Genomic DNA, 13,511 nt, shown 5'->3' on the forward strand with positions numbered 1-13,511 from the left:
GTGCCTGCTTTCTTGCAGACATGTGAGCATGCGTGCGTGAGCACGCACTGCTACTATGACCTATAACCCCTCACCCCGTCCCCTACCCAGACAGACAGACTTGTCTTTAAGAGGACAGAGGAAGGAAGAGGGGCTCCTCTGTTTGGGACAGGACCCAGGAAATGCTTGGAATGTAGAGAGGTACTGTCATAAGTCTGGGAGGTCCAAAATCTCAATATTCTGAGGCTGTGTCCTAAATGGAACGCTATTCCCTATAGAGTGTGCTACTTTGGACCAGAGCCCTATGGGCCGCGCTCAACAGTAGTGTACTACATAGGGAATATAAGGTGCCATTTGGGACACAGCCTAGAACATGTAGGGGTCTAGACACAAGCCACACACACACATATGTGCAGTTTGTACTCATACCACAACAGGCTGCAGAGTAAATGTACACTGAACATGAAGACACACTGAATATCATAGATATTCAGCTCTCATCTGTGGCAAATTTGGTTTGGGGCCAGCTCCTGGACATTCCAACACACACACACACACACACGAGAGTAGGCCTATGGCAAGGCCCACAGACACACACACTCCTAAAACATACAGACAGACTAACAGCATGGTCAATGTGTACTCACCCATTGGAGGTGCCCAGGTTGGCAGAGCCCAGAGAGGAACCCAATTTCCTGCTGTCCCACAGTCTCACCTCCCGACCCCGCATCTGAACACATAATCATGTAGAGTTTAATAAATACACTTTAACACACACACACACACACACACACACACACACACACACACACACACACACACACACACACACACACACTTAAAAATGTGTGTGTAGTAATGTCGTCACCTGATCGAAGCCAGTGGTCAGTATGTGGTCAGAGTCCTTGACCCAAAGGATTCGAGAGTCCTTGTTACTCTGAAGTCCCTGGGCACTCTGTAGAGACACACAGGAGGACACAGAGTTTGATTGAATACCTGGGTTAGGTTAAGGTCACAGACAGAGAGGCTATGAGAGAGACACATTGAGCAAATTGTTATGGCTAAGAGTCATGATGTTTGACAGCAAATATGACTCATAAACAACATGGTAGTAGAGGTGAAGACGTCAGTTACAGTAGTAGAGGTGAAGACGTCACAGATACAGTAGTAGAGGTGAAGACGTCACAGTTACAGTAGTAGAGGTAAAGACGTCACAGTTACAGTAGTAGAGGTGAAGACGTCAGTTACAGTAGTAGAGGTGAAGACGTCAGTTACAGTAGTAGAGGTGAAGACGTCAGTTACAGTAGTAGAGGTGAAGACGTCACAGATACAGTAGTAGAGGTGAAGACGTCACAGCTACAGTAGTAGAGGTGAAGACGTCACAGCTACAGTAGTAGAGGTGAAGACGTCACAGTTACAGTAGTAGAGGTGAAGACGTCACAGATACAGTAGTAGAGGTGAAGACGTCAGTTACAGTAGTAGAGGTGAAGACGTCACAGTTACAGTAGTAGAGGTGAAGACGTCACAGTTACAGTAGTAGAGGTGAAGACGTCACAGTTACAGTAGTAGAGGTGAAGACGTCACAGTTACAGTAGTAGAGGTGAAGACGTCAGTTACAGTAGTAGAGGTGAAGACGTCACAGATACAGTAGTAGAGGTGAAGACGTCAGTTACAGTAGTAGAGGTGAAGACGTCAGTTACAGTAGTAGAGGTGAAGACGTCACAGATACAGTAGTAGAGGTGAAGACGTCACAGTTACAGTAGTAGAGGTGAAGACGTCACAGCTACAGTAGTAGAGGTGAAGACGTCAGTTACAGTAGTAGAGGTGAAGACGTCAATTACAGTAGTAGAGGTGAAGACGTCACAGATACAGTAGTAGAGGTGAAGACGTCAGTTACAGTAGTAGAGGTGAAGACGTCACAGATACAGTAGTAGAGGTGAAGACGTCACAGTTACAGTAGTAGAGGTGAAGACGTCAGTTACAGTAGTAGAGGTGAAGACGTCACAGTTACAGTAGTAGAGGTGAAGACGTCACAGATACAGTAGTAGAGGTGAAGACGTCAGTTACAGTAGTAGAGGTGAAGACGTCACAGTTACAGTAGTAGAGGTGAAGACGTCACAGTTACAGTAGTAGAGGTGAAGACGTCACAGTTACAGTAGTAGAGGTGAAGACGTCACAGTTACAGTAGTAGAGGTGAAGACGTCAGTTACAGTAGTAGAGGTGAAGACGTCACAGATACAGTAGTAGAGGTGAAGACGTCAGTTACAGTAGTAGAGGTGAAGACATCACAGATACAGTAGTAGAGGTGAAGACGTCACAGATACAGTAGTAGAGGTGAAGACGTCAGTTACAGTAGTAGAGGTGAAGACGTCACAGTTACAGTAGTAGAGGTGAAGACGTCACAGTTACAGTAGTAGAGGTGAAGACGTCAGTTACAGTAGTAGAGGTGAAGACGTCACAGTTACAGTAGTAGAGGTGAAGACGTCAGTTACAGTAGTAGAGGTGAAGACGTCACAGTTACAGTAGTAGAGGTGAAGACGTCACAGATACAGTAGTAGAGGTGAAGACGTCAGTTACAGTAGTAGAGGTGAAGACGTCACAGTTACAGTAGTAGAGGTGAAGACGTCACAGTTACAGTAGTAGAGGTGAAGACGTCACAGTTACAGTAGTAGAGGTGAAGACGTCACAGTTACAGTAGTAGAGGTGAAGACGTCAGTTACAGTAGTAGAGGTGAAGACGTCACAGATACAGTAGTAGAGGTGAAGACGTCACAGTTACAGTAGTAGAGGTGAAGACGTCAGTTACAGTAGTAGAGGTGAAGACGTCACAGTTACAGTAGTAGAGGTGAAGACGTCACAGATACAGTAGTAGAGGTGAAGACGTCAGTTACAGTAGTAGAGGTGAAGACGTCACAGTTACAGTAGTAGAGGTGAAGACGTCACAGTTACAGTAGTAGAGGTGAAGACGTCACAGTTACAGTAGTAGAGGTGAAGACGTCACAGTTACAGTAGTAGAGGTGAAGACGTCAGTTACAGTAGTAGAGGTGAAGACGTCACAGATACAGTAGTAGAGGTGAAGACGTCAGTTACAGTAGTAGAGGTGAAGACATCACAGATACAGTAGTAGAGGTGAAGACGTCACAGATACAGTAGTAGAGGTGAAGACGTCAGTTACAGTAGTAGAGGTGAAGACGTCAGTTACAGTAGTAGAGGTGAAGACGTCACAGTTACAGTAGTAGAGGTGAAGACGTCACAGTTACAGTAGTAGAGGTGAAGACGTCAGTTACAGTAGTAGAGGTGAAGACGTCACAGTTACAGTAGTAGAGGTGAAGACGTCACAGTTACAGTAGTAGAGGTGAAGACGTCAGTTACAGTAGTAGAGGTGAAGACGTCAGTTACAGTAGTAGAGGTGAAGACGTCACAGTTACAGTAGTAGAGGTGAAGACGTCACAGTTACAGTAGTAGAGGTGAAGACGTCACAGTTACAGTAGTAGAGGTGAAGACGTCACAGCTACAGTAGTAGAGGTGAAGATGTCACAGTTACAGTAGTAGAGGTGAAGACGTCACAGATACAGTAGAGGTGAAGACGTCAGTTACAGTAGTAGAGGTGAAGACGTCACAGTTACAGTAGTAGAGGTGAAGACGTCACAGATACAGTAGAGGTGAAGACCATGCCCCAGGAATACCTGACATGATGACTCCTTGCTGTCCCCAGTCCACCTGACTGTGCTGCTGCTCCAGTTTCAACTATTCTGCCTTATTATTATTCGACCATGCTGGTCATTTATGAACATTTGAACATCTTGACCATGTTTTGTTATAATCTCCACCCGGCACAGCCAGAAGAGGACTGGCCACCCCACATAGCCTGGTTCCTCTCTAGGTTTCTTCCTAGGTTTTGGCCTTTCTAGGGAGTTTTTCCTAGCCACCGTGCTTCTTCACCTGCATTGCTTGCTGTTTGGGGTTTTAGGCTGGGTTTCTGTACAGCACTTTGAGATATCAGCTGATGTACGAAGGGCTATATAAAATAAATTTGATTGATTGATTGAGTTACAGTAGTAGAGGTGAAGACGTCAGTTACAGTAGTAGAGGTGAAGACGTCACAGATACAGTAGTAGAGGTGAAGACGTCACAGCTACAGTAGTAGAGGTGAAGACGTCACAGTTACAGTAGTAGAGGTGAAGACGTCACAGCTACAGTAGTAGAGGTGAAGACGTCACAGCTACAGTAGTAGAGGTGAAGACGTCAGTTACAGTAGTAGAGGTGAAGACGTCACAGTTACAGTAGTAGAGGTGAAGACGTCACAGTTACAGTAGTAGAGGTGAAGACGTCACAGATACAGTAGTAGAGGTGAAGACGTCAGTTACAGTAGTAGAGGTGAAGACGTCACAGATACAGTAGTAGAGGTGAAGACGTCACAGTTACAGTAGTAGAGGTGAAGACGTCACAGTTACAGTAGTAGAGGTGAAGACGTCACAGTTACAGTAGTAGAGGTGAAGACGTCACAGTTACAGTAGTAGAGGTGAAGACGTCAGTTACAGTAGTAGAGGTGAAGACGTCAGTTACAGTAGTAGAGGTGAAGACGTCACAGTTACAGTAGTAGAGGTGAAGACGTCACAGTTACAGTAGTAGAGGTGAAGACGTCACAGTTACAGTAGTAGAGGTGAAGACGTCACAGCTACAGTAGTAGAGGTGAAGACGTCACAGCTACAGTAGTAGAGGTGAAGACGTCACAGTTACAGTAGTAGAGGTGAAGACGTCACAGTTACAGTAGTAGAGGTGAAGACGTCAGTTACAGTAGTAGAGGTGAAGACGTCACAGTTACAGTAGTAGAGGTGAAGACGTCAGTTACAGTAGTAGAGGTGAAGACGTCACAAATACAGTAGTAGAGGTGAAGACGTCACAGTTACAGTAGTAGAGGTGAAGACGTCACAGTTACAGTAGTAGAGGTGAAGACGTCACAGTTACAGTAGTAGAGGTGAAGACGTCAGTTACAGTAGTAGAGGTGAAGACGTCAGTTACAGTAGTAGAGGTGAAGACGTCACAGATACAGTAGTAGAGGTGAAGACGTCACAGTTACAGTAGTAGTGGTGAAGACGTCACAGTTACAGTAGTAGAGGTGAAGACGTCACAGTTACAGTAGTAGAGGTGAAGACGTCAGTTACAGTAGTAGAGGTGAAGACGTGACAGATACAGTAGTAGAGGTGAAGACGTCACAGTTACAGTAGTAGAGGTGAAGACGTCAGTTACAGTAGTAGAGGTGAAGACGTCACAGATACAGTAGTAGAGGTGAAGACGTCACAGTTACAGTAGTAGAGGTGAAGACGTCACAGTTACAGTAGTAGAGGTGAAGACGTCACAGTTACAGTAGTAGAGGTGAAGACGTCACAGTTACAGTAGTAGAGGTGAAGACGTCAGTTACAGTAGTAGAGGTGAAGACGTGACAGATACAGTAGTAGAGGTGAAGACGTCACAGTTACAGTAGTAGAGGTGAAGACGTCAGTTACAGTAGTAGAGGTGAAGACGTCACAGATACAGTAGTAGAGGTGAAGACGTCACAGTTACAGTAGTAGAGGTGAAGACGTCACAGTTACAGTAGTAGAGGTGAAGACGTCACAGTTACAGTAGTAGAGGTGAAGACGTCACAGTTACAGTAGTAGAGGTGAAGACGTCAGTTACAGTAGTAGAGGTGAAGACGTGACAGATACAGTAGTAGAGGTGAAGACGTCACAGTTACAGTAGTAGAGGTGAAGACGTCAGTTACAGTAGTAGAGGTGAAGACGTCACAGATACAGTAGTAGAGGTGAAGACGTCACAGTTACAGTAGTAGAGGTGAAGACGTCACAGTTACAGTAGTAGAGGTGAAGACGTCACAGTTACAGTAGTAGAGGTGAAGACGTCACAGTTACAGTAGTAGAGGTGAAGACGTCAGTTACAGTAGTAGAGGTGAAGACGTCACAGATACAGTAGTAGATGAAGACTATACTACTACTATGCATCTTGCTCATAAACGTGTTGTTGACAGGGAAGGATATTGTGTGAGATCAACATTAAGATAATGACAAACAATGAGAGATCGTCTCAAAGGAGGATAGCCTGGAGAGGACAGTGACAACAGAGTGATTGACAGATTGACTCATCCAAACTGGAGGGGAAACAAGAGACTGTTCTCTAGTGCTGCTTGTGAGAGATTCACAGAGGTCAAACTAGGACTTGTCCAAATGAAATAATGAATGAAAGGCTTGTTATTGTTGTTGAACCAGATTAGGTGACTTCTGCCCCCGACACCAGGTTCTATTACTGCTATGACAGAGTCTCTATGTTACTGAAACACTGCTACCATGGAAATTGGTGTCAAAACAACACTGTTAGAACGTTAAAACAACATTGTTGCAACATAAGACAATATTAGACAGGGGTGCAGCTGCCCTGAAACTGACACAAGGTCAGGGAAGAGGAAGGATGTAACAACTGAGCTTAGCTTTTGCGTAACGGCACAGTAGGTGTCACAACAATGTTGTGAGAACGTTAGACATGGTTCCTGCTCCCTTGACACTGATACAGGGAAGAGGTAGAGTGACAACTGGAGTTAATTTAATGTTACAGTAGTTGTCACAACATGCCTAAAGATCTTCAGTGGAAACCGATGTCAAAACAACGTTGTTGGAATGTACCTCAGGGCTGCTGCTCCCCTGACAGTGATATGGGGTCAGGGAAATGGAAGGGTGACTAACAACAGAGGTTAGGTTGGCCTAATGATACAGATCTTTAAGTCTGAAAAACACAGACAACCCCCTGTTCATGTGTGTTCATGTGTGTTCATGTGTGTTCATGTCCGTCCGTCCGTCCGTCCGTCCTCATCCATATGTGTGTCTTCCCATGTCTGCCTGCATTTGTGTGTGTGTGTGTGTGTACAGTACTCCAGTTACGCTGAGAGCCTACTCTGGGCTTTGAGTTAACAGGCTCAGTGGAAGTTTCCACAGAGTAAGCCGCTGGGCTTGTCCCCCCCCAAATTACTGTTGTCGTTTTTTACCACCCGTCTGTCGCCGTGCCAACCCTCGGAGGAGCGTGACACCACAGCTGTGCAACAACAAGGAGAGGGTTGACACGTGTGTGTGCTGTGTGTGGTGACATCTCTAAAGAGGGCAGTCGTCGCCCGGGCGCTCGCACAGCGACACTAATCACCTCGTTGCAAGGCAGAGGAAAAACAAACACGTGGAATACCCGAGCTGCCGTGTAGTTAGTGTGACAAGGCCTCTAACTGTGAACTGTGGGAACCCCTCATTCAAGAAAATGGTTGAATCCCAAGGCTTGTTGTCATGTATGAGACTGAACCAACAGGTTTAAGAAAACAGGGGGTGCAAGTGGAGGAAAGAAAAAACTAATCTGAGCTGCCGTGTAGTGCAGAGCTTCTAGATTAAAGTTTGAGTGTCGGGCCGGGCCTCACTGTGGGAAGATCCCCCGTTTCAGAATGTGAGGCAGTCCCCAAGGTCATCCATCACATATGAGACTGAACCAACAGGTTGAAGAAAACAGGGGTGAAAATGAGACATAATGATCTGCTCAAAGAGCTCTCCACATGTGCAGGGTGGGACCCATCCCACATATGGGCCCTATCAGGTCTAATTAAAAGCCCCCTCCTCCCCTGCTCTCCCCTCTCTGACGTCTCCCTCACCACACTCCCAGCCTTGTGGTTTGGGGATCAAGTGCTGAGGGGGATAGAAACATGGCCTGGTTCATCTCTACTTCTTCATTTAAACGCCTCATTGCGTTTTTCTCTCCATGGCTCTTCTCCACTGGTTACATACGGAGGACTCCAGTATTTATGCTGCAGTAGTTTATGTGTCGGGGGGCTAGGGTCAGTTTGTTATATCTGGAGTTACTTCTCCTGTCCTATTCAGTGTCCTGTATGAATTTAAGTGTGCTCTCTCTAATTCTCTCTTTCTCTCTTTCTTTCTCGGAGGACCTGAGCCCTAGGACCATGCCTCAGGACTACCTGACATGACGACTCCTTGCTGTCCCCAGTCCACCTGGCCGTGCTGCTGCTCCAGTTTCAACTGTTCTGCCTTATTATTATTGGACCATGCTGGTCATTTATGAACATTTGAACATCTTGGCCATGTTCTGTTATAATCTCCACCCGGCACAGCCAGAAGAGGACTGGCCACCCCTCATAGCCTGGTTCCTCTCTAGGTTTCTTCCTAAGTTTTGGCCTTTCTAGGGAGTTTTTCCTAGCCACCGTGCTTCTACACCTGCATTGCTTGCTGTTTGGGGTTTTAGGCTGGGTTTCTTTCTGTACAGCACTTTGAGATATCAGCTGATGTACGAAGGGCTATATAAATAAATTAGATTTTGACACACACACACACACACACACACACACACACACACACAATCAAATAGACAAAACACACTAATGTGCACTCACACTCACACAATCCTTCAGCCATTTATAGATCTGGTTGGTTGCACAGTAATGTGAGAATTGACAGAGTGTAGAAGCTCAAGGCCTTGCGGGGGGGATCGGTTGGTACAGGGAGGTGGACGTTAGTTACACTGTGGAAATGTGGTCTCTATTGATTTCAATGGGAAGGAATCCCAGTCGGTAGTCTCCCTCTCCCCTGGGCCATCACACCACACTATACACGGCCCAACCAAAACAAAGGGCTTGAGCCAGTTCAATACACCAGGCCAAGGCTGTGTGTGTGTGTGTGTAGTTGCTCTGCACCTACCATGGTCCTGTCCAAATCAACGTAGCATGAAGTGCATATATCATTATCATCAAGGTTACAGGTTTGATTGTGTGTTTGGCCCACCCCACACACACACACACACACACACACACACTTCAATAGAGCGGTCTTTAAAGTAAATCCTCAGATGTACTGTCTCTTGGAGCAGCATACCAGGTATTGTATCCAACACCATCTGTGAGGTATATGGAGAACCCAGCAGAATTGTTGGGGTCTTGTATCCAACACCACCTGTGAGGTATACGGAGAACTCAGCAGAAGTGTTGGGGTCTTGTATCCAACACCATCTGTGAGGTATATGTAGAACTCAGCAGAAGTGTTGGGGTCTTGTATCCAACACCACCTGTGAGGTATATGTAGAACTCAGCAGAAGTGTTGGGGTCTTGTATCCAACACCACCTGTGAGGTATATGTAGAACTCAGCAGAATTGTTGGGGTCTTGTATCCAACACCACCTGTGAGGTATATGGAGAACTCAGCAGAATTGTTGGGGTCTTGTATCCAACACCACCTGTGAGGTATATGGAGAACTCAGCAGAAGTGTTGGGGTCTTGTATCCAACACCATCTGTGAGGTATATGTAGAACTCAGCAGAAGTGTTGGGGTCTTGTATCCAACACCACCTGTGAGGTATATGGAGAACTCAGCAGAAGTGTTGGGGTCTTGTATCCAACACCATCTGTGAGGTATATGTAGAACTCAGCAGAAGTGTTGGGGTCTTGTATCCAACACCATCTGTGAGGTATATGTAGAACTCAGCAGAAGTGTTGGGGTCTTGTATCCAACACCATCTGTGAGGTATATGTAGAACTCAGCAGAAGTCCAAATATCTCCATCCCACTGGGGGACTATTAAACACATACCAAGCCAGATATTTCCTAAGCAACGTGGACACTAAACAAAGACAGAGATGATAACTCCTTAGTAAGATACACACCACAGCCACAATGAACGGGGGATGTTTCAAATGGTACAGTACCATGGCAATGCCTTATTCAGGTACAGTACATGTACTTATAATGTGTGTGTGGAGGGTCTGGTGGGTAGGGTGTGTGTGGAAGGGCTGGTGGGTAGGGTGTGTGTGGAGGGGCTGGTGGGTAGGGTGTGTGTGGAGGGGCTGGTGGGCAGGGTGTGTGTGGAGGGGCTGGTGGGCAGGGTGTGTGTGGAGGGGCTGGTGGGTAGGGTGTGTGTGGAGGGGCTGGTGGGTAGGGTGTGTGTGGAGGGGCTGGTGGGCAGGGTGTGTGTGGAGGGGCTGGTGGGTAGGGTGTGTGTGGAGGGGCTGGTGGGTAGGGTGTGTGTGGAGGGGCTGGTGGGCAGGGTGTGTGTGGAGGGGCTGGTGGGTAGGGTGTGTGTGGAGGGGCTGGTGGGTAGGGTGTGTGGAGGGGCTGGTGGGTAGGGTGTGGAGGGGCTGGTGGGTAGGGTGTGTGGAGGGTCTGGTGGGTAGGGTGTGTGTGGAGGGGCTGGTGGGTAGGGTGTGTGTGAAGGGGCTGGTGGGTAGGGTGTGTGTGAAGGGGCTGGTGGGTAGGGTGTGTGGAGGGGCTGGTGGGTAGGGTGTGTGTGGAGGCGCTGGTGGGTAGGGTTTGTGTGGAGGGTCTGGTGGGTAGGGTGTGTGTGGAGGGGCTGGTGGGTAGGGTGTGTGTGGTGGGGCTGGTGGGTACAGTGTGTGTGGAGGGTCTGGTGGGTACAGTGTGTGTGGAGGGTCTGGTGGGTACAGTGTGTGTGGAGGGTCTGGTGGGCAGGGTGTGCGTGGAGGGTCTGGTGGGCAGGGTGTCTGTGGAGAGGATGGTGGGTAGGGTGTGTGTGGAGGGGCTGGTGGGTAGGGTGTGTGTGGAGGGGCTGGTGGGTAGGGTGTGTGTGGAGGGTCTGGTGGGTACAGTGTGTGTGGAGGGGCTGGTGGGTAGGGTGTGTGTGGAGGGGCTGGTGGGTAGGGTGTGTGTGGAGGGGCTGGTGGGTACAGTGTGTGTGTCTCATATGCTTCCTCTGGGTGAATATTATGACAGATAGGAATGTCTGTAGAGGGAGGGGTTCATGACGAATGGAGAGCTCATAGCATGGATTTAATAAATGAGAGAGAGAGAGAGAGAGAGAGAGAGAGAGAGAGGTACAGAGAGAGAGGTACAGAGAGAGAGAGGTACAGAGAGAGAGAGGTACAGAGAGAGAGAGAGGTACAGAGAGAGGTACAGAGAGAGCGAGAGAGAGAGCGAGCGCGAGAGAGAGCGTTGCGTTCTACAACCAGCTCTTCTCCTCTGTGTTCTATAACCAGCTCTTCTTCTCTGTGTTCTACAACCATCTCTTCTCCTCTGTGTTCTATAACCAGCTCTTCTTATCTGTGTTCTACAACCGTCTCTTCTCCTCTGTGTTCTACAACCATCTCTTCTCCTCTGTGTTCTATAACCAGCTCTTCTCCTCTGTGTTCTATAACCAGCTCTTCTCCTCTGTGTTCTACAACCAGCTCTTCTCCTCTGTGTTCTACAACCAGCTCTTCTCCTCTGTGTTCTACAACCATCTCTTCTCCTCTGTGTTCTATAACCAGCTCTTCTCCTCTGTGTTCTATAACCAGCTCTTCTCCTCTGTGTTCTATAACCAGCTCTTCTCCTCTGTGGGTGACAGGGTCATTAAAACATCACGTTGGGACACTGGCCAAACTCAGAGAGACTTTGACTCTGGCTCTGACTATTGTACAGTACTTTCTCTTGGTTGGTGTTGAATGTTGCCATAACGTTAGGGCAGTGTTGTCTGAAAGCAGTAGTGTTGATCCTCATTCTTACTGGCTGCCACTGTGTACCAGTGGATGAAACAAGCTGTTTTAACACAGGAGACCTGTCAACAGAACTGTCTCATTGTGTTTAACGTATTATCTATCAGCTCTGTCTGTTGTTGTGATAACTGACATGTCTCACAGCAACTAAATGACTTAGTAATAACTGACATATCTCACAGCAACTAAATGACTTAGTAATAACTGACAAGTCTCACAGCAACTAAATGACTTAGTAATAACTGACAAGTCCCACAGCAACTAAATGACTAAGTAATAACTGACATGTCCCACAGCAACTAAATTACTTAGTAATAACTGACATGTCCCACAGCAACTAAATGACTTAGTAATAACTGACATGTCCCACAGCAACTAAATGACTTAGTAATAACTGACATGTCCCACAGCAACTAAATGACTTAGTAAACTAAATGCCTTGTTTTTAGGATACTCCCAGGCCTGAGCTGGGGAGATGCCCAAATGGCGCAGGCCGGACAATGACGCGTCGCCAAGACAGACACAGACACAGACACACACACACACCTCTGTCATAATCTCTTTGCTCATTTTCCTCAGGTAAAGTAACACCGTGCTAAGAAGAGACCCGGCCTAAAGATATAGCCTTGGCAACATATGCCTTACATCAAATCTAAAAAGACGTGCCTTGACCTAAATGACAGGGTAGACTAGAGGGCAGTCTCAGCCAGATGTCCCCCTGTGTCTAGGCTCTTGTGACAGAGTTACGTACACGCAAGATTCCATTCTGGGTGCCGAGATTACCCTCTGTCTGACCTGTACAAAGTATCTGCATCCCAAATGGCACCCTATTCCCTACGTAGTGCACTACTTTTGACCAGAGCACTATGGGCCCTTGGGATCGGGTCAAAAGCAGTGCAGAGAAGTGTGCAATTTGAGACAGAGCCAATGTAATTTACCATGACAGCAGCTTTCAACAGACAGCTCCAGGATTGAAGGCAAATAAACGGCAGTAATATCAAACAGAACCCTGTGCATGCATACACACACACACACGCACACTAGCCCTACATCTAACAGTCTGACGGTGATGATGTCACTGTGTTCGTTGTCCACACCAGATCTGATGGCACGCGTGCCTGACAGAGTCTCAGACACATGGTGATGTCATAATTCAGCAGCGCTCGCTGACAGCAGCGGCAGTGGTTGTGCAGCGGTGTGTGTGTGTGTTTGTGTGTGGGGGGGGGGGGGGGGACACTCAGGAGGCCAGGGGGGACCAGAGTTATCCATCAGGCTATAGAGCTCCCCCTTCCTTCCCAGTCTCCCTCCTGTCTCCCCAAAAACGGTGTTTCAGATTTAGGGTAGGGGACCTTGCCTGGCGGCCACTCAACCTACAGAGAGCAGGGCTGCTGCTGACATCACAGGGCCTACAGAGAGCAGGGCTGCTGCTGACATCACAGGGCCTACAGAGAGCAGGGCTGCTGCTGACACCACAGGGCCCACAGAGAGCAGGGCTGCTGCTGACACCACAGGGCCCACAGAGAGCAGGGCTGCTGCTGACACCACAGGGCCCACAGAGAGCAGGGCTGCTGCTGACACCACAGGGCCCACAGAGAGCAGGGCTGCTGCTGACACCACAGGGCCCACAGAGAGCAGGGCTGCTGCTGACATCACAGGGCCCACAGAGAGCAGGGCTGCTGCTGACACCACAGGGCCCACAGAGAGCAGGGCTGCTGCTGACATCACAGGGCCTACAGAGAGCAGGGCTGCTGCTGACATCACAGGGCCTACAGAGAGCAGGGCTGCTGCTGACACCACAGGGCCCACAGAGAGCAGGGCTGCTGCTGACACCACAGGGCCTACAGAGAGCAGGGCTGCTGCTGACACCACAGGGCCCACAGAGAGCAGGGCTGCTGCTGACACCACAGGGCCCACAGAGGACACAGCATCTGGACATCAGGCTGTCTAGAGAAACGAGTGGTATGTTTTCCTTAGCAGCAGAACAAAGATAAACACAAAGGTCTGAGTTGTAGGAATCCAGGG

The 13,511-nt window shown here is 48.1% G+C and overlaps 1 protein-coding gene across 1 annotated transcript in view; it reads right to left on the reverse strand.

Annotated features, from left to right (window-relative positions):
* Positions 1–13,511, reverse strand: part of LOC110515614 (coronin-7) — a 260,709-nt gene that overhangs the window by 186,309 nt on the left and 60,889 nt on the right. The window contains exons 8-9 of the mRNA XM_036941757.1: positions 848–934; positions 627–709 (exon numbers count right to left, since the gene is read on the reverse strand). Coding sequence (XP_036797652.1) covers positions 627–709; positions 848–934 — 170 coding nt within the window. The remainder of the gene's footprint in view (positions 1–626; positions 710–847; positions 935–13,511) is intronic.

The sequence above is a fragment of the Oncorhynchus mykiss genome, chromosome 13, assembly GCF_013265735.2.
Source record: "Oncorhynchus mykiss isolate Arlee chromosome 13, USDA_OmykA_1.1, whole genome shotgun sequence".
In the NCBI taxonomy this organism is placed as follows: domain Eukaryota; kingdom Metazoa; phylum Chordata; class Actinopteri; order Salmoniformes; family Salmonidae; genus Oncorhynchus; species Oncorhynchus mykiss.